Source organism: Spea bombifrons, chromosome 9 (genome assembly GCF_027358695.1).
Source record: "Spea bombifrons isolate aSpeBom1 chromosome 9, aSpeBom1.2.pri, whole genome shotgun sequence".
Taxonomy (NCBI): Eukaryota; Metazoa; Chordata; class Amphibia; order Anura; family Pelobatidae; genus Spea; species Spea bombifrons.
This window is the reverse complement of record NC_071095.1, coordinates 6,638,006-6,659,567: the sequence shown is the minus strand read 5'-3', so window position 1 is coordinate 6,659,567 and position 21,562 is coordinate 6,638,006. Positions and strand designations below refer to the sequence as shown.

The 21,562-nt window shown below is 48.7% G+C and overlaps 1 protein-coding gene across 2 annotated transcripts; it reads left to right on the top strand.

The window, feature by feature from the left end:
• Positions 1 to 1,694: 1,694 nt before the first annotated feature.
• Positions 1,695 to 19,874, top strand: PTPN21 (protein tyrosine phosphatase non-receptor type 21). Of its 2 annotated transcripts, XM_053475326.1 has the most exons (20): positions 1,695 to 1,886; positions 5,285 to 5,569; positions 9,236 to 9,405; positions 10,088 to 10,185; positions 10,423 to 10,490; positions 10,662 to 10,732; positions 10,847 to 10,934; positions 11,506 to 11,594; positions 12,151 to 12,238; positions 12,539 to 12,615; positions 14,058 to 14,168; positions 14,664 to 14,718; positions 14,811 to 14,892; positions 15,106 to 16,577; positions 16,662 to 16,802; positions 17,105 to 17,326; positions 17,433 to 17,561; positions 17,736 to 17,970; positions 18,296 to 18,456; positions 19,353 to 19,874. In XM_053475326.1, the coding sequence occupies exons 2-20, from the start codon at positions 5,390 to 5,392 to the stop codon at positions 19,479 to 19,481; spliced, it is 3,666 nt and encodes a 1,221-aa protein (XP_053331301.1). In that variant the 5' UTR covers positions 1,695 to 1,886; positions 5,285 to 5,389; the 3' UTR covers positions 19,482 to 19,874. The 2 variants fall into 2 exon arrangements, with proteins under 2 accessions (XP_053331301.1, XP_053331303.1); XM_053475328.1 differs by lacking the exon at positions 14,058 to 14,168 and having other exon boundaries at positions 1,697 to 1,886.
• Positions 19,875 to 21,562: the final 1,688 nt, after the last annotated feature.

Here is a 21,562-nt window from a genome sequence, read left to right as displayed (position 1 = left end):
GGAAGTGGCAGCTGCACCCGCAGCATCCCCACTGCTATTACCTTCACCTGCTGCACCTACCTGCATCCACTACACCTACCCTCACCCCACTGCACCCACACAGCGTCTACTACACCTATCTGCACCCACACTGCAACTACCTTCACCTACTGTAAATATGGAATTCAGATGAAGAGCATTTTTTATTAAATACACCTCTTGTTATAGACCCGCAGACAGGTTTTTGTTAATGATTTCTTTGTCATGCGTGAGTAGCGGGATAACGTGTGTTACTTGTATGTAGCGGACGATATCTCCTGCTGTGTAAATAAGACTGTGACCTCGTTCTATGTTTGTGTGGATCGGTTGTAGCCGCTATATGCTGCGGGTTACATTTTTGTAGCCCCCCTGAAACAATCCGCAATAAATACACTGAGAACCAACACCTGGTGTGTGAATGATTTACTTCTCCCGCTCCGAAGGCTCTGCAGATTTACTCAACAGCCCCCCTGGAGGCTCAAGAGAGGCGTCCCCCAAAAGAAGAGGAGCCGAACATTTTCACCTACCTGCGCCTACTGCAACTACCTGCATCCACTACACCTACCGCAACTACCTGCATCCACTACACCTACCTGCAACTACCTGTTGCAGGCGTTATCTTTGATCTGAGGGCAGATCCCCTCTCCTGGTGCCACTACCTCTTATGGGTCCTACCGAGAAACTTAATGCTAGCGGCACCGGGGGTAATTATACAGAACCCTCCGGCAGATCGGCCCCATCCGGCTGTAACGACTCAAACCATAATCAGCCGTTGGTCTCGTCTTAGATTCAGGAGCCGTATGTCTATCCCATGCATGTTTACATTCCCTCGCTGTATTACCCTCTACCACCTCTGCTGGGAGGCTGTTCCACTTATCTACCACCCCCTCAGTAAAGTAACGGTAATATTTGTAAAATACATCTCCGATTACCGGTGTTTACATTTGCTCTGCAGATTCCGAGGCGCCCAGAGGAACCTGCTGGAAATATTTGGGAACAGGTTACCTATGGGTTATTATGACTATTAACCCATCCCAGCCCGGCAAAATAATTCCCTGTGATCTGATGGGGCCGACGCGCAGGCCCGACATGCAGTTAACCCTTTCTGTGCAAGAATATATGGTCTGGAAGTTACTAAACATAAAGCGCGTGGATGGACTTTATTGTAATAAAAGCTACGTTTATTAATTTAACCCTTTACTGTATCAGTTCTTTGCCTCTGCGAATATTTTTGTTGCATTTGTTGCCCTGTACAGTACGCCAAGGGGTAATAAGGTGCCATAGACTTTTGCGGGGCGGGAGTCTGAAACCTTTAATATTGTTATTTTACCTAAAATATTAAGCCCCCCCGGCACTGGAAGGGTTAATAGGCGACCCCCCCCCATTAACCCTTCCAGTGGCCCGTCCCATGGAGGGGGCAGCGAGCTGAGGGGCTGCTGAATAGCCCTCTATTTCTGTAATACCCCATGGCCGGGGAGGCTGCCAGCATTCCAACCCCCTGACATCATGGGCAGCCTAATGGGGGCTGCGTGTCCCTCCCTCAGCAGATCCCTCCGCGGGGAACTAATCTGCCCCATTCCGTGTCCTGCTGCACCTGGCAGCCCCGTCCTTGGCAGAGGCAGATGGCGGAGGGCAAGTACCGAGAGGGACTATACTGCGGGGGGCTTTGAGTGGAGGCTTCCTGACATTCTCACTCTCTCTGGCCGCGTCACCGCGCGCATTGATCTGCTGCCAGCTCCGGCACACAGGAAGTGAGTGCGGCTCTGTGTGGGGTTCGGGGTTCGGCTTCTCAGGGCAACAACGGTGCAGGGAGCACCCCAACAGCCCCCCCCCCATACTGACAGTCACCCCCCGGGTCTGGGCAACAGGTAACAGGGACCCTTAATCAGGGCTTTCTACGGAATTACAACAGTGTGGGGGTCCGGCTGTAACGCTGTATTTATATGCGGGGGTCCGGCTGTAACGCTGTATCTAAATGCGGGGGTCCGGCTGTAACGCTGTATCTATATGTGGGGGATTCTGGCTGTAGCGCTGTATCTATATGTAGGGGGTTCCGGCTGTAACTTTGTGTCTATATGTGGGGGTTCCGGCTGTAACTTTGTATCTATATGTGTGGGGTTCCGGTTGTAACTTTGTATCTATATGTGTGGGGTTCCGGCTGTAACGCTGTATCTATATGCGGGGTTCCGGCTGTAACGCTGTATCTATATGTGTGGGGTTCCGGCTGTAACTTTGTATCTATATGCGGGGTTCCGGCTGTAACGCTGTATCTATATGTGTGGGGTTCCGGCTGTAGCGCTGTATCTATATGTGTGGGGTTCCAGCTGTAACTTTGTATCTATATCTGGGGGGGTTCCGGCTGTAGCGCTGTATCTGTATGGGGGGGGGTTCCGGCTGTAACGCTGTATCTATATGTGGGGGATTCTGGCTGTAGTGCTGTATCTATATGTGGGGGTTCCGGCTGTAACTTTGTATCTATATGTGTGGGGTTCCGGTTGTAACTTTGTATCTATATGTGTGGGGTTCCGGCTGTAACGCTGTATCTATATGTGGGGGTTCCGGCTGTAACTTTGTATCTATATGCGGGGTTCCGGCTGTAACGCTGTATCTATATGCGGGGTTCCGGCTGTAACGCTGTATCTATATGTGTGGGGTTCCGGCTGTAGCGCTGTATCTATATGTGTGGGGTTCCAGCTGTAACTTTGTATCTATATGTGGGGGGTTCCGGCTGTAGCGCTGTATCTGTATGGGGGGGGTTCCGGCTGTAACGCTGTATCTATATGCGGGGGTTCCGGCTGTAACGCTGTATCTATATGCGGGGGTTCCGGCTGTAACGCTGTATCTATATGCGGGGGTTCCGGCTGTAGCGCTGTATCTGTATGCGGGGGTTCCGGCTGTAACGCTGTATCTATATGCGTTGGGTCCGGCAGTAATGCTGAATGGTGTAAGAAGTTTGTTTATTGTTGTAGTATTATTGTTATTGTTCACATTGTGCTGTTTATTAGTGCAACAAGTTATTGTTTAATAACACGGTGATCGTTTAGTTGTTTTGGTGTTTTATGGTGCCTGTAGCATCGTTTCTGTGATCTGCTTCACTTGTGATATATTATTATTATTATTATTATTATTATTAGGTTTAAATGGCGCCATCGTGTTCCGCAGATCGTTGCCGTAATGCGCTGTGTCCCACCTATTGTGATATTTATGACACTGGCTGTAATATTCTATTTATAACGTATGGCTGTAATATCATATCGATCTCTTACATCTGGCGTTCTGTAATATTGTGGCAATAACATGATACCGTGTGGTATTTATCACGTGTCCGTGAGTGTGACAGCGGACCCCCGACACCGGACCCCCGCTCTGATTACTGCTGGGTTCCCGGCTCTCTGATGCTGTAACTTGCATTATGTGTCTGGTTGTTGTAGTATATATTGGAGGACCCCCCCCCCCATAGTTCACTGCGTGGATCAGATTTACTACAATAAGGGTTCGTGATTAGAAAAGAATCCGGGGAGTTTTCTTGGAAGTCCGGCAGGGTTTTTTCTCGGGCTAAATAAAGAGACGTGACTTCAGCTCGGGGACAGTTTTCATTCCAGGTACCGGCCGGCCGGCCGGCCTGTTCTTTTTCTGTGCCGCGGGCGATTAGGAATATTTGCAGATCGAGTTAATACCCCAGCGATGAGTGACTCCGGTGAAAGCGACAGCTGGCGGTGATGGCGGGAGGCATATCCTCTTCTGCACAGGCAGGCGTAGGTTGACTTAAATGTTTCTTGCTGTGAAGGGGTTAATGCAGGTAGCATGTGTCCAAAATCTTGTGGAAAGCCGTTATATCTGCAAAGGGGGGGACCGACTTCATGTTAATGTCTCTGTATTTAGAATGTGATGTCATCAAAGCCCTTGTTGGTGTAATGGTCAGCTGTCCCAATACTTTTGGCCAGTACTGTGTGTGTGTGTGTGTGTATATATATGTATATGTATGTATGTATGTATATATATATATATATATATATATATATATATATATATATATATATATATATATATATATACCGTATATATACACACATACTATATTCTAATACATTCTATAATGAACTCTAAAGTATATTTTTGTCCGTGTAATTGTAATAACATTGTTACTGAAATACAGCAATATTTCCTGTGGTTATAATGAACTTGAGGCGCTCTGCAGCCTACATCCCCGGTGGGTTTTGGCTGTGTGTGATAGGAGTCCGGTGCTTCTGGTGCGCCTGTCTACATTTTGCCGTTTGCCAGCGAGGGGATTTGGTGTGGCGTCTCGCGCTGGTTGACTTTATAAAATATGCCGTCACCGACATGGATGTAAATAATAAATATTGTGTAGCAGAAGAAGTGTGGTTTTTTTTTTGTGTGTTTTCCTACTTGTTATTATTTAATGGTGCAATCTATGCCTGCTTCATGACTTTGCTTCTGTAGAGTTTTCACCTAGAGGACACGCGGTGTCGGGAGATTTCATACAGTATGGTTGTCAATAAATACTGATGATTATAGCCCAGGTTTGCAAAGCAACAACATTTTTATTATTACTTCTGTGGCTGTATACGGTAATATTACCCCCCCTGCGTTGTATACAATATTACCCCTGGGTCTGTATGCAGTAATATAAGCCCCCCCCGGCGCTGTATACAGTAATATAAGCCCCCCTGATGGTGTGTACAGTAATATAACCCCCCAGCGCTGTGTACACTAATGTCGGTCGGTGTTGGTCAAAAACCCGCTTTTATCTCATTTTATCCCAATAAACTCCCTTTATCTGCAGATCTGGAGGTGCCGTTGCTGTCAGTCATGTGATATTTTGGGTGACTTTCCCGGTTCAGACACCACACTGAGCTGATGCTTTATGACGATGCTAATGAAGTCCCTTCCTCCATAGACTTTCATTAGTCAGAGAGTCCGGCTGGTTAATTAAAACTGGGCCATTCTATTGTTCTCCACAGGCTTTTTTTCACTCACTCTTAGGCCCCAGAGGTCTCTCCTTCAGATGAAATGGCCTGCGAGAGCATCCACATGTGGGGGGGGGGTGTAAAAAGTTGGACTCTTTTTCACTCGCCTGCTTTAAATGACTGCTTTGGCTTATGGTTTTGCTTCTGCAGAGGTTTTAGGCGGCAGATACCGGAATGCGGTCTTTGTTGTGATGAACGTGACTCGGTGTGAATGAACACAGCAGTCTCTCCGATGAGCGTCTCTTGGTTTAGTAACATCCGCTTTCTCTCCTGCGCAGGTTTATTGATGTCCTCCTCGAGCGGACTCTTCTCTCACTTTTTAATGGCCGCTGGATGACCGGGCTGGTCTCTGAATCCTCCAGCTGCTCCTCCGCCCCGGGAAGATGCCGCTGCCGTTTGGGCTGAAGTTAAAGAGGACTCGGAGGTACACGGTGTCCAGCAAGAGCTGCCTGGTGGCGCGGATCCAGCTGCTGAACAATGAGTTCGTGGAGTACACGCTGTCGGTGGAAAGCTCCGGCCAGGAGTGTCTGGAGGCCGTGGCCCAGAGACTGGAGCTCCGAGAGGTGAGTGTGAGCCCAGTGGCCCAGTCCACGGCATAGTAATGCTAAAGGGGCAGTGTGGGTGCCGGGGCTGCAGCTTCAGAGAAGAAACGTCCTCTCCGCAGATGTCGTGGACGCCTGTGAGGTCCTGAGGGGCCCCGACGTCCTGCAGTTACCCCCATTATCACCATGTGTTATGGCCATGCGGATACATTGTATTAACATATGCTATGATTATTTGGTGAAGGAGGGATACCCCCCTCCTGCGTGTTTACCGAGCGCCTGCGTGGCGGGCCTTATCTGCCCGCCGGCTCTCCGAGTCAGCCGGTGACTCACTGATTTCACTGAAACTCTCCAGATAACCCGAATTCCTTGTTTCTGGGGCATGGAATTCCGTGTCGCAAGCATGCGCCGAGCCCCGGTTCCCTCGGCTTTGTGTAAAAGAACGCCCGCCGATTGCTGAGTGGGTAACTGGGGTAGTTTTGTGTACTGAGTAATTCTGATGAAGCCATGATGAGGCTTGCAGGGGATTTATTCGCAAACAAACCTGTCTCACCTACTCAGCAAGTTAGAGAAAGAATGAGCAGAATGCAGGGCGATCTATTGTGTGAAGACACATTCCCGGGCGCTGACCGAAGCCCTGCCGCTGGGTGAAAGGCACATTGTGCGGGGGGGGGGCATTTTTGTTTTTCGTCTGCCCCCCTGTGACGTAACTCCTGTTTTGTCCCGTGTTTGTATTGTTCTGGACGGTCGTGAAAAGCTGCATCATGGAAAGCAGTCACTGGCGCAGTGTAAATGTGTGTGTATGTACGGTGTATGATATGTACGGTGTCTGTGCGTGTGTACGGTATCTGTGTGTGTGTACGGTATGTATGGTGTGTGTGTACGGTATGTATGGTGTGTGTGTGTGTATGTACGGTGTGTGTATGGTATGTACAGTGTCTGTGCGTGTGTACGGTATCTGTGTGTGTGTACGGTATGTATGGTGTGTGTGTACGGTATGTATGGTGTGTGTGTGTGTATGTACGGTGTGTGTACGGTATGTACAGTGTCTGTGCGTGTGTACGGTATGTATGGTGTGTGTGTACGGCATGCATGGTATGTGTGTACGGCGTGTGTGTACGGTATGTATGGTGTGTGTGTGTACGGCATGTATGGTGTGTGTGTGTGTGTACGGCATGCATGGTGTGTGTGTGTACGGCATGCATGGTGTGTATGTACGGTGTGTACAGCGTGTGTGTGTGTATGTACGGTATGTATGGTGTGTGTATGGTATGTACGGTGTCTGTGCGTGTGTACGGTATCTGTGTGTGTGTATGTACGGTGTGTGATTCACCGGCTGCCGCAGTGAGTAATGAACCTGCCGTGTAGATTAAGATGCCAATCTCTGTGCGAAGCGGCTAAACGCGGCCTCACATCATTCCTCCGGGGCCGAGTCATCTCGTGGGTTCACTGGGGCAATGCTGAGGTTTTGTTTAACTCTTTCCCTTTTTTCATGACTATGTGGGACTTGATGTGGGCTCTCTGCATGATCCGGGGGCAAATCCGGGCCTGGGGGTCTTAAAGGGACGGGGCGGCCTGCTTCGACGCCTTGAAGCTGGGATTTAGCTTTGCACGTAATTCTGTTTAGTGAATACACCCCTAGTACACTTTTTGTCTGTATCGGTGGGTTTTAGGTTATCTTGGATGGTTTGTGGTTTGGTGGGCCGGGTGCTGTCGCTGTAGGGTCTGGTAATACGTTTAAAATATGCATTTAGATGACAGGGTTGAACTCTAAGGTATGGGGTCTTTTTTTGAACCTAAATTACTGTTACTATGACAACATTTTTTGGAAATAAAGCTTCCACTGAACTTGCGATGCCCTCCGTTGCTTCCCATTAATGTGCCGTCTCTGCATTTTTCTCGGTACGGTTGTCGTGTGCCCTGGCCGTCTTTCGGTGTGCCTGGCATCTACTGGGTTAAATTGAGACATTAATGCCGGCGAACCCCAGCCCGGTGTTTCTTGGACACGGAATTTTGCCCCCCAAAATTTTCTTTTCTCTCCTGCTCCTCTGTAATAAAAAGGTTTCCGTGCGATTCCTCTCCGGCCCGTCGCATTCTCAGATAATCAAACTACAAATTCTTCTTCATTACAGCATTATTCTGTATAATTTGGAATTTGGGGTTTTTATGGTCTTTACCGTGAATTTTATTAGACGCATATAGGCTCGAATATAGGCCGCACTTTTTTCCCCCACTTTAAGTCTTTAAAGTGGGGGTGCGGCCTATATTCGGGGTCTAGCGCCCGACGCCCGGGACATGCAGTCCCGGGCGCCGGGCAGGCAGCGGGGTTAGGATACAGATCCCCCGCAGCGGTGCAGGGGACCTGCATCCTACTCCCCGATATGCTCAGACAGCCTCCCCTGCCAGCACTTCCCACGTTTTACCTCTGTTAACCCCCGACTTACCGGAGCAGAATCCCGGGCGTCTTGCGGGGCCGCCGGGGGACATCTACGCAATACGCGTATACAACTTCCGGTGCCGGCACCGGAAGTTGTATACGCGTATTGCGTAGATGTCCCCCGGCGACCCCGCAAGACGCCCGGGATTCTGCTCCGGTAAGTCGGGGGGGCAGAGGAGGACAGTGGCAGCATATCTCGGGGGGGGGAGGAAGAGGACAGTGGCAGCATATCTCGGGGGGGGAGGACAGTGGCAGCATATCTCGGGGGGGAGGAGGAGGACAGTGGCAGCATATCTGGGGGGGGGACAGAGTGGCAGCATGTTTTTTTTTTGGTGCTTTTTTAAAGTAAAAAACTTTTTCTTTAAAAAAGCACCAAAATTTTAGGGTGCGGCCTATACACGGGGGCGGCCTATATCCGAGCCAATACGGTAAATAATATCTGTTGCTGCTGTTAGACTTGCTGGTCTGCAGTACCGCGTTCCGGTTACTCCTCTTCTAATGTGTCCGAATGGCGGCTTTTTCTGCCGGTCTCGTTGGCCGAAGGATATTAAGTTCTAAAAGTCCAAGAATAGCTTCCGGACTATTTCAGGACCCGGTTCCCAAATCACCCCGGGATTCAGGCCATCTGGCAAAAGTTTATATCGTTATCAGTTGCCGGTCTCTTGACTTTCGAACAGAAACCTTGAGCTGGTTCAGGAAAGAAAGACCTTCCTGACTTTGGGTTGAATTATCGAAATATTTACAATATAATTTCCCATTTTAATGTATAATTTGGAGCCTCTTCGTAGAGCGCAGGCGCCAGTCCCGCTTTTGTTTTAGGCGTCTAAATAAAATTAACTTGTTCTGTCCGATTTTTGGACCTGAGCAAAAGAGCGAGACGGCTCTGCCATAAAGCGAGTGGCACAGTGACGATTAGGTGCAGGGGGTGGGGCCAAATATCACATGACCGCATGTAATGGAGAGCTGCATCAAACAAAAGTTTTGGCATGAAGTTCTATAGAACCTGAGCCGAGGCCGCATTATTGTACGCGATGGGTCCACGGTGCTTTCAAGGTCAAACGGGGAGATTGACGGCGAGGGTACTGGGTATAATGGACGTAATATTTTACCGGCGATGATCGGATCGCCGTTGGAAAGTTCCCAACTGTATAAGCGATATTGCACTTGTGTTTTGCGCAGATCCCGGGGCCGGGGAGGACATAATCGGACCGCAAACCGTAATAATCCTATTTCTTTGTTGAATTTCTCAGGTGACTTACTTCAGCCTGTGGTATTTTAACAAGCAGAACCAGCAGCGCTGGGTTGACTTGGAAAAACCACTCAAGAAGCAGCTGGACAAGTATGCGCTGGAGCCAACGGTCTATTTCGGGGTGGTGTATTACGTGCCTTCTGTCTCCCAGCTGCAGCAAGAAATAACCAGGTGAGGAGGAGCATGGGGTCTGAGCCAAGAGCGGGGCATCCAGGCATTTCTTTACGCGCATGGGCCGAGTGATGGAGTAGGTGGGTGGAGGGCTGTCCTGATGAGCGGTTTGGGGTTGCTGGGTTGGTGGCTGCGTCCTGATGAGAGGTTTGGGGTAGGTGGCTGCATCTTAATGAAAGGTTTGGGGTAGGCGGGTAGGTAGCTGCGTCCTGGTGGGAGGTTTGGGGTAGGTGGCTGCGTCCTGGTTAGATGTTTGGGGTAGGTGGCTGCGTCCTGATGAGAGGTTTGGGGTTGGTGGGTAGGTGGCTGCGTCCTGGTTAGAGGTTTGGGGTAGGTGGCTGAGTCCTGGTGAGAGGTTTTGGGTAGGTGGCTGCGTCCTGGTGAGAGGTTTGGGGTTGGTGGGTATAGGTATGGGGGTAGAGTGCATCGGAGAGACGCTGGGATTTCTGTATAATGTGCACTTCAAGAAAGAACTTCCAATAATTTGGGGAGAACGTTGGGTCCGTGTTAGAGGTTCGATGGCTGGAGAATCTGAAGTCTGCTGAAGGAATGGATTCCAGGCGCCATCTTGGAGCGGCCATGAGTTTATCGTTGGCCACCGAATACAGAAGCCTGAAACGCGAATGGTTGTGAATGAATGTTTTTGCTTCATTTACCAAATGGTTGTGTATTTGCCCCACAGATACCAGTATTATCTCCAGTTAAAGAAGGACATTCTCGAGGGGAAGGTCCCGTGCACGTTGGAGCAGGCTGTCCAGCTGGCCGCTCTCGCTGTTCAGGGTGAGGATAAAAGCAGGAGGTTGGCTGGGAATACAGGATAATCGCACAGGTCCTGCTGTAACAGATACAAAGTAGCTGGTGGTCTCCACGGTCGCCCACCCGGACCGCACCTCACATATTTACATATGTTTTAAAATCTCTGATTTGCTGTACAACCAGTGCAGGACTCGGGAATGTTACCGACGGACGCAGTAACGCTCGGCTCGGGCGTTTGATGCTTTGTTTCATTTTTTCCAGCGGATTTCGGAGATTACGACCAGTATGAATCTCAGGATTTCCTGCAGCGATACGCTTTATTTCCTGTGGTGAGAACCTTTTGGGTTAACCCTTCCCGTAACAACGTATCGGACCCCGATACTTTGTAACCTTTTCAGTGCCAAATAGGCATTCTGTTTTGCTTTAGTAAAATCTTATTTAGTTAAATGTACACGCGGCCCCCGCTGGCCCATTCACATGCCGCCTGTTGTTGTTGTTAGGGATGGATACAGGATGAAAAGACCCTGGAAGAAGCTACGCAGAACGTGGCCCTACTACACCAAAAGCTCAGGTCTGTCTGCAGCCCCTTCCGCGATTTAACCCTTTCTTACCGTGATTGTGTTAAGGGATGATAGTAAATGTGTTGTCTTTTGTGTGTTTGAATTTATTGCCTATTTTCTTTTAGGGGCCTCTTGCCTTCTGAGGCAGAGATGTTGTACATGCAGGAGATTGAGAGGCTGGATAACTACGGGGAGGAGAGTTACCCCGCCAAGGTACTTGCAGTCGGGGGGGCTGACGTTACTTCGTGGGATAGTCTTCTGCTCCTATTCATAAGTGTCCCTCATGTAACGTAAATGGTTCATTTACACCCCACTGAACCTTAGATGCAATTGGTTTGCGTAAGCGGTGGCTCCACCCATTACGAGCATCGGCTTCTCCACGCACGACGTAAACGGGTTGATCCATCACAAAGACCAAAAGTTACCAATTTAGTTTCTGTATGTCTGCCGGTAACCCCTCCCGCTCCTTACACATCATTGTAAAAGCTGCAGAAGGCATGAAATCCGTATTCCCCGTGCCCTCATTGGTCAGATGGTCCCATCCGTGAGGTTAGAACCGAGGCATTTTACTTGCCACAAAGTAGCAAGAAAAGAACGTGGGCTGCTTAGCGATTGGGTTATAAGGATATGTTATTACACGGACGTAAAACTAGTTACGTTTCCTGAAACGTAGCAAAAACGTCACAAAACCGGTGTCCGGTCAATGGATTTAAAACCCCAAATGTTGGAGCTTCCCTTGGAGACGTCCCCTCACCGTCCGTTTGTGTCTTTCTGTTCCTCCCAGGACAGTCAAGGAGCTGACCTCTCCATCGGCGCCTGCCTGAAGGGGGTATTTGTTAAACACAAGAACGGGAAGCCCCCTGCTGTGTACCGGTGAGTACCAGGAGTCCCAAACAGACCTACCGAGATGTGTCCTCCTCCACCAGAGGTACCAGACCGGCCCGATCGCCAACGCGCGGAGAGTCTGGTATCCGGCAGCGTCACATTGTTACTAATTGTTCTTTATTACAAGAGAGGATCTTGGAGGGAGAGAGCTGTCCTAACGCACCAGGCTTCTATTTCATTATATTCTAATAGACCTTTAGGACGATACATATGAGGTGTTTTCTGTCTCCTCGTCTAATACTTGGCATATAGCTCTTCCATCTCGGATTTAGCAGTTAAGTGCTCTTCTTTGCTCCTACTTGCTACGTTATGTTGACCTGGTGGCCTTTCCATCTCTACATGAACAGCCAACCAGCCTCTTAAATGTAGACCAGTTGCCTGGTTGTATAATAATGGTGTTTATTGCAAGTATGGGAGCTTTCCTTAAAATGGAACGAGTGAAATAAGCTGGGCGATATCTGCCAGCTGCCCCGACTCCTATGACTCTTGCTTGCCAGCTTCTCCTGGACCCTCCGCGGCTCATTGTCTTTGTATGTGCCTCTAGGTGGCTCGATATCACCAACATGACGCACAACAAGTCTTTCTTTACTCTGGAGTTGGCAAATAAAGAGGAAACCACCCAGTTCCAGACCGTGAGTATCTGCCTTTATTTTATGAAATCAATTAAATTTAAATGCCCTCAAACCCCTTGAGTTTGACGAAGGACAGGCCGGCTCTGGCCCGGGACAGGAATCGGCGATCAGTAAATGTGATGCGCGTCACGGACGGCTTTCACTGCGTGTTGTTATGTTATGTTTGCTGGCGGTAGGCGGTTGTGTGTCGCTTTGCAATATATTTCCCGGTGGGTCTCTCCGGAAAGCCGTGTTTTGGCCGTGCCGATGATCGATGGCTGTTTTCTTTTCCACTAACATTTCCTGTTTTTGTTCTTTTAGGAGGACATGGAAACCGCTAAATACGTATGGAGGATGTGTGTGGCTCGGCACAAGTTCTACCGGTTACACTGCAGCCTGTAAGTACCGGACCTGATCGAGACCCCCAGACACAGACTGTGGCCTCAGAACTCTGGAGTCCCCTAATTTACTCAGGGCTATTAAGTGGAATTGGCTTGTTTATGATCCGTTAAATGATATTCCTATCAGGCTATCTAGCTTTATATCTTTATATCCCGGAACCTTTTTAACACAAGGAAGAAGGCAAACCTTCTAGAAAGGTATCGTGGTCCTCAGTAAGCCTTTGCTTGAGTAACATTGTTGCGAGCTCTTTGGAGCAGATTATTGCTGACTGGAAGAACTTCGAAAAGCGTCTGGCCGTCAGTTGCGTGTACGTTGTGCGGATTGAGACACCAAAGCCAACTCTTTCCTCTCCATCCACCTGTGAACCCCCAAGGGTGATCAGGTCTGGGATGGGGACTCTTAGCACTTTATCAATACACTCATAACAAGAACAGAGGGTGTAAATTGGGTCAGATCACTCGGAGTGTTGTACTATGGCCAGACGGGACATTCTAGGAGTAGAAGCTTGTGAATCGATGGTGCCAGGGTGAGATGGGGCAGCTCGTGAATCCCTTATGGGCTGGAACACTCCGAATGTCCACAATTATGTTCTGCGTATCTTATTGGAACCAAATGTGTAGCTTCGTAGGGGCCCAATCGCTTTCCAGGGGCCCACAGCATCTGAATCATGCGCTCGACCAGAAGTTCCTGGAGCTGAATACAAACGGGTGGAGGGGATGAACGTGTTCTGCAATGATAGGGAAGAAAAGGGAGGCTAAGGGCTGGGGAGTGCTTGGAGAACCCAGGCTTAATGTTAAAGGTGGCCCACGCGTGGTACATTATAATCCATTAGAGAACATCTAAAGCTCTGGATGGGTTGTAGCCCCTGAGGGCCGGTGCGGGGATCTTGCACCCTGCTCTTTACACATTTCCCGGGTCGTGTCTCTGACAGCCCTCCTTTGTTTGACGTCCCCGCGGCCGGCAGCTGCCACCTGTCCTCCTCCGATGTCTGCATTCCTGGGCCCTCCGCTCAATAGACGCAGTGTCTGGGTCACACGTGTGCTCCGTTTACATGTCACGGCTGCGGACACCTGTCTCGGCTCGGACGCTTTCTAGGTGCTAATGTGTTTATTCAGCAACAAGCGTTGAACTCATTTCCAGGGAGGTTTAGACTGTTATTGGTCAGCTGTCGGCACCTCGTGACACATTTAATCTTTTTGGGTCACAATAAGTCTAGTCTGATGTCATGGACCGGTGTGTGTGGGGGGTAAAATATTTCAGGCCTGCTTAAACTTCTTTGCCCGGTGAAGTTCTGGATATCTTGTCATGGAACGGAACCGTGCATCTGGACCGGTCCTCAGACAGAAGATCCCAGCAGATGTTGGGGTCAGGATGAGACGCGATTGGAGCGGCGTCCTTGTGTATTTTTTGTTTGACCTCCACGTGTCTTTGTCCTCAGGGACTCCCCAGATCTCCCTGCGCCTCCTCCAGCGGAAGGTCTCCAGAAATCTCTCTCTCTCCTTTCCTTTCAACGTTTTCCAATCCTCTCTCGTTCTTCTCTTCCCAAAGGGTGAGATTGAGCTGTTCTCTGGCCCCCACGCACTTGTGGCTCGCCATGGGCCGGAAAGCATGCGCTTGTGTTAATGTGGTACGTTCTGATGCCCACGCCGGCAACTCCCGACAGCTGTGCCCGTGAAATCCCTAAGGTGTCCACGTTACGCTTCACGCTTTGTGTGTTCCTACTGCCCTGCAAGCCTCACGATTCTTTTTTTCCCCTTATTGTAGCAAAGTGACGTTTCTGTTCTGACACGTTGTCGGCAAAGTCTAGGGTTATGAGGTCTGAGCAGTTCTGAAGTGGGTCATATGAAAAACAGAACATTTCTACTGAATATGAATTCTTAAGGGATGGTGATAATTGTCTCTTATGAGTCCATATGACCCGGGCATTTGCTTTCTGGTGTGTGACATGCGCTTGTGCTTCTGGTTCATCACCTGCATAAATGATAATTTTCTTGCGTTTTGTAAAGTAAAAGGGAAACATTGTTTCTTTTTTCTTTCTTTCCAGGCAATCCCAGGCAGTGAATCCGGTGCGTCGGAGATCCTCCACCAGAGTGTCCCTGGTAAGATGGGCCAAAAGCGACCTTTTTACCGAGCAGATTCTCCACATCCATATGAACGCCTAATAATAATTTTCCCCATTTATTCCTGACAGCCGAAACATCAGCCTTACATGATGCCGCCTCATCAGATGATATATAACGGGCACTACAATGAGCAGTACGCGTCTTCGCAAGGTGGGTGATAATAATACCAACGTAGAAACAGAATTACACGGCAGGTGCCCACGTAGTCTGCCTATAAAAGAACGTGATATGATGGGAAGTCCAGTATATCCCAGCATAACTGCAAATTACCTGATAAATAATAAAAAGTCTCGCTCTCTAGATAACACGCTCACCACTATGAAGTCCTCACTCGTGTTTTATTGCCGACTTTGTCTCTTGCAGACAACCTCCCGGTGTTTATGAACAATCAGAATGGATACCATTATTACTCCCAGACCAGCCTGGACAGGGCGCCGCACGACTACAACGGGAGAATCCGTAACGGGAGCGTGTACAGCGCACACAGCACCAACTCTCTGAACACCCAACAGCACTACGTGCAGCCATCACCCATGTCCTCCAATCCCAGCATTACAGGAAGTGACATCATGAGGCCAGAGTATATCCCCTCCCACCGCCATAGCGCCCTCATCCCACCTTCTTACCGCCCAACCCCTGATTACGAGACCGTGATGAGGCAGCTGAACAGGGGCATGATGCATTCGGACAGACAAAGCCACTCCATGCGGAACCTCAACATTGGAAGTTCTTACGCCTACAGCCGGCCGGACGCCTTGGTGTACAGCCAGCCGGAAATCCGAGAACATTCGCAGTTCGCGTCTCCTCAGTCGAACCATTACCCCTTTAATCTGAATTATAGTTTTCACAGCCAGTCTCCGTATCCTTACCAGGCTGAACGGCGCCCTGTAGTCGGGGCAGTCAGTGTCCCGGAACTGACCAATGTCCAGCTTCAAGCCCAAGACTACACGGCATCCAACATCATGAAGACCCAGGTCTACAGGCCTCCTCCACCTTATCCGTACCCACGTCCTGCCAACAGCACCCCGGATCTTACCCGGCACCACGCCAGCAACAGCAATCCGGACCTGATCACCAGGCGGGTTCATCATTCCGTGCAGATGTTCCAGGAGGACAGTCTGCCGGTGGCCCATTCTCTTCAAGAAGTAAGCGAGCCGTTGACCGCTGCCCGTCATGCCCAGGTGCAGAAGAGGAATAGCATCGAAATAGCGGGGCTGACTCACAGCTTCGAAGGGATGAGGGTGAAGGAGAGGACCACGTCTTCATCTGCAGCGAATGTCGCACCACAGAGGCTGTTATCGACGGATTTGCAGACAAACGTCTACATAGAACGGACTAAAGACGAGCAGAGCTCCGAGCACGAGAGAGGAAAATACGGTCACAAGAAGTCCCTGTCGGATGCCACCATGCTCATTCACAGCAGCGAGGACGATGAAGAGGACAACGAAGAAGAGCACCGCAGAACCAACGTGCCTCAAGCACCCATCTGTTATGACCGATCTCAGCTCCGCACGGTCATGGAAACCTATCCTGACGAGACAGACCCAAGTTATCTATTCGCGTCTATGCCCACCAACCATTTACATATCTGCGAGCACAAACCGGCTGACCTGGAGATGGAGAGAAGGATGAAGGCCGTCGGCCCCGTACAGTTTTCTGGAGACCCCATGACTCTCAGAAGAGGAGAAGGTGCTATACCTCCTTCAGTATCTGAATCCGACCTGACCGCAGCAACCGTGCGCTATCGGGTGAAAAAGGAACCCGCCAAGAAAAGACCGGTGTCTGAAGTTCTCTCGGGCAAAAAGGACATAGTGGAGGGACTCCCACCATCAGGGGTGTGTAGAAGCTCCATAGTAAAGCGTAATCTTGCGCTTTTGTTCCTTGTTCTTATTGTAAACAAAACATTTGCTCATCTACAGGGTATGAAAAAGGGCAACAGGGCAGAAGTCCGAAAAATTGGCCCCATGAGAATGGCTGCTTGGAACGGGATATCACCCATTCGGATGCCTTTACCGGGTGAAGACCGAGAGGAGAGGGTGCAGGCGACCAATGACGAACGAGTAATTATCTTGAAAGTTATTTTTGGTTTGGGGATTTTTATAAATAAATATAAATATTTTAATATCCGTTAGTTTTTGAATTAAGACCAAACTGACCCCGGTTAGGATTCCAGCAAATGGGGAAAAAAACGCTTCTCCTGCTTAGATCTTGTATTTATTTTTTAAGGCAGAGATACGCAGAATTCCTGGCCTGTTTGTGGCCCTCGTGGACGGAGGTTACGCAGCTCTGATTTAGGGCATGTCTAACGTAGCTGAGCGTGCGCCGTTTCGATATTCTGATGGGTCTTGTCCTCTCTTCATAGTGTAAGCTCCTCGAGCAGCGGCTGGAACAAGGTATGGTGTTCACGGAATACGAACAGATTCAGAAGAAGCGCTTGCCGGAGACGGAATGTTCCTTCGCCAGACTTCCCGAAAACACGGAGCGAAACAGATTCCAAGATGTCCTCCCTTACGACGATACCCGCGTGGAGCTCGTCCCGACAAAGGAGAACAACACTGGTTACATCAACGCCTCTCATATCAAGGTGCGGGGGGGGCGGATCATCTCGGATGGCGGAAAGTTCTGTTTGTTTTCTTTTTTTTTAATCAACTCTATGCTCCTCTAACACAAACGGTTTTTGGCCCCCGCAGGTGACGGTTGGCGGGGTTGATTGGGATTACATAGCCTCCCAAGGACCCGTGCAAAACACGTGTCAGGATTTCTGGCAGATGGTCTGGGAGCAGGGGGTATCCATCATCGCCATGGTGACGCTGGAAGAAGTGAGTGATGAATTCCAGAAACAACTCTTTAAATGATTTTCTTAAAGGAAGTTGTGGGTTTGTCTGGAGTTGCTGGGGGGTTAATGGGAAAGGAATTACTGCTGCGGGGGTGAAAATAGAGCAGGCGGAGGGTCCTTAATTAACCTTCTTGGTTTCCGTGTTTTCATCTCAAAGGAGGGTGGCCGAGAGAAGAGTTACCGCTACTGGCCCAGACTCGGCTCCCGGCACAACACCGTCACGTACGGGAGATTTAAGATCACCACCAGATTCCGCACGGACTCCGGCTGCTACGCCACCACCGGCTTGAAGATCAAGCACCTTCTGACCAACCAGGAGCGGACTGTATGGCACCTGCAGTACACCGATTGGCCGGAACACGGACACCCCGATGATCTCAAAGGCTTCCTCTGTAAGTTGAAAGAGTGAGACCCAAAATAACTCGTGGTCTAGCTTTAATTAGCTAATTAATTTCATAAAAATGTAAAATCCCAGACTGGAATTTGACTGAAATAATTTAAAAAACACACATTTTGGGGACACTGCTTAAGTTTAAAAATGTATTTAATACAAAAAAAAAATATTTTTCAGGAAAGGAAATAATTTATTATTTATTAAAAGTGATACATCAATCATCAATCGTATTTTAAATAAATCTCATAGAACGATGTCATATTTCACCATGCTCTTTGATGTGTGATGTCATCTGTGACTTGTCTCCCCCCCTTCTTTTTAAGCTTATTTAGAGGAGATCCAGTCTGTGCGGCGTCACACAAACAGCACTGCGGACCCCGGAACCCCGAACCCGCCGGTGCTCGTTCACTGCAGCGCCGGCGTCGGAAGGACAGGAGTCGTCATTTTGTCGGAGGTCATGATCGCTTGTCTGGAACACAATGAGGTAGGGATCGGTCGATTTTTAGTATTTTATCGAGATCGCCTCTGAAAAAGCGATCTGAAGCCTTTGTGACATTCATGTCTTCGCTGTCCACTATAAACGGACCCTTAAACCCAGCGAACCTCAGATCCTTTGGATCAGGAGTAGGACTCCATACGGCCCTAGCCAAGCTCTGTCTTTTTCTGCGGATCGGAAAGGATTCGACCTGCAGGAGAGAAATCATTTTATAGACGGCGTTAGGATCTAATAAACACACCCATGGAAGCTTTATACCCCGAGGGCTTTCCTGATCGGCGCCAGATCAGCGCCACCCAGCGCCCTGACACAATGTAACACGAGGTCGTCTGGCGGACGCATGAATGAAGTTAAACATTTTATTATAGTAACTGTAGCGAGAAGGGTCGTCTCTAAGAGACCTCAAAGAGTAAGAGATTGTGAGAATAGTACAGTTAAAATGGTAAATAATATAATTATTCCCAGCGGTTGGCGAGCAGAAGTCACGCTGACACTTTGGGTCTCGTACCGGTCGTGTCTCCGGTACCGGCTCAAATACACGCACGGTACTTAATATTATCGATTTCTACCGGGAATCACATTCATTATTTGTTTTGGAGATAATTTAATGCTTTTCTGCTTCAGGGGAACGTTTATAAAATTACCTCCAGGAAACAACTAAAAACTGCTGGTTTTTATGCTTTAATTAGGTTACATTTCAATTTTTTTATCATTGTTTTTTCATATATTTTCAAATAACGATAGAATATTCCGCCAAAACGTGCAGCCCCCCCCCGCGCGGGGTTCAGAGTTAAACGCCATCGCCTTGTGCCTTTCCGGGGAGCAGCCAGGTTGTATTTTCTGGGGAAACTCCTGAAATCTGATGTTTTCGTTTGTTTTTGCAGATGCGGGACATCCACTTAGTTCTGGATAAGCTGAGGCAGCAGAGGATGATGATGGTTCAGACGATCGCTCAGTACACGTTCGTGTATAAAGTGCTGATCCAGTTCCTAAAGAGTTCAAGGCTGATCTGATGGTCCTCAGAGGGGCAAATGACTCGGGTAACTAGGACTGCACCTTGGTGGGAATTACGAAGAGGGCCATCCGTGGGCCAAGCAAACCAATCGGCGCCCGTTCACCGACGGCTCGGCGGTTGAAAATGGGTCATAAAAGAGAAAAATCCGCTCCATGCCAAGTTGGCCGATCCATCAGCTCATTATCCCTCTCGTCTGGAAAAGGTTCCGGAGGGATCTGCGGAGACACGGGGCTAATTCGGTGGCGCTCACCACCGCAGCCCACTTAACCCCCTGCTGCACTGGGGTGTGAAGGGGTTAATTGGACAAAAAAATGATGTTTGGCAGTATTATTCTTTAAAGCTACGATTTTACTGGTTAAAATCCGATTTGACGCTAAATAAGTTTAAAGCACTTTTTATCTTTTGGCGGTTTTATTTATGACGTTGCAAATACTTTTAATCCGGGGTGTTTTTTTTTATTAGAATTAGCGAGCGGCCCACGGCGGGGCTGGGAGACGGGGGACAACGTGACCCCCATCTGTATATTCTGGCATCTTTAAAGAACATTTAATAACCACCGAGCTGACCCTAAAATGAACTAACTTTCCAGTGCCAAGGGGGGCCGGCAGCTCTCCGCTGGGAAATATTGGGGGTTTCTGCTAATTAACTGGTCAAGTCCTACCTTTTGGGGAGTTTTAAGATCATTAATTATAGGTAGGGGTGTGAATGTGGTTTATGTGAACATGGAATTGAAGTGATAACTCGGTTTTACCTATTTTTATATATATAAGGCAATAAGTGTAGCCCTTTGTATTCTTTGCATTTTTATATATTTGTAATAAAATACTTTTTTTTTCAGTGTAAAAACACAATTCTAGGGAGATTTGCTAATTGTTGTCACTCTATGGAGCCGCTGAATATTCCCCCGTAGAGTAATATCTGGAGTCTGGGTTTCTAAAGTAGAACATCGAGCAGCCAATGGGAGAAAAGCAGGGCAGAAAGGCCGCCTCCCATTGGCTGCACGCTGTTCCCGGTCGGCGCTGAATGTTACTCGATGGGGACGTAACGTTCCTCCTCTTGGCGACTCGCGGGAGGTGGAGCCTTTACTATTTTTTGGGGTTCATGCATTTCAGTCCCATGGTTTTTTTAGGGGCCACAAGCAGAGCCCCCATTTAGCTTAACTTCCTTTCACTAAGCCCCCATTTCATGTCTTATGCCCCTCCAACATCATTTTAATACGTGGGGGTAGTAAGTGTGTGAATTCTCTGGTAGCTGCCCCTCTCTACCCCCTTGGGGCTGCTAAATGTCACGGGGCAACTGAAGACCAAGATTTTACCGGTGGGGCGATCGCCTACTCACCCCTATAAAGATAAGTGGAGGTACTTCACCGGGGGTCGGCGGTTCCTTAAATCCAGAAAAGAGCATTGCTGGGGTTTATGAGTATACTGGCGGCTATGACATCACACTGCCTAGCTGATGAGGTCATATCTCATATGAATGAGGCAGGAGATGTAAATCCACTACTCAGACGGACTCAACCCCAGACAACACTAAAAACTAAGTGCGGAGTGTCTGAGAATGTGCGTGTACAGCAAGGACTGTAAAATATTTGGGAATGTTGGATATAAATATATATCTTTTTTTATTTTTTTATTGTGATCCGGATATGAAGGAATTGATGCAGAATCTGCGATGTGGATAATCTGAGGGTTTGTGTAAACAGTTTACCTTGTGTGTATTTGGCGTTAAATGATGTCATGCTGCGAAGAGCGGAGATTACATCACATCTGCTCGGTAATGGAGATGAATTGGTTATCGCACAATCAGCGTTGTGTAAATTGTACGGAATGTGCTTTTTGTGTAAGAATATTCTAAGAATGTGCGAGGGTCTCCGGGGAGGTGTAAGTGCGGCAGGGACCCCTGAGCTGATCCCACCATCTGGCCGGTGCTAAGACCCCAAGTCTGAGCTTGAGGGGTATTAGTCATGGGAAATCCCAGGAGAGAGGGCTCTATTAGAAAGTGATTAGATAAGTAATACGGGGTGTGCGGTGGGAGTGCGAGACGCATTGTTTAGTATTTTTTTTTCTTTTCTTATGGATT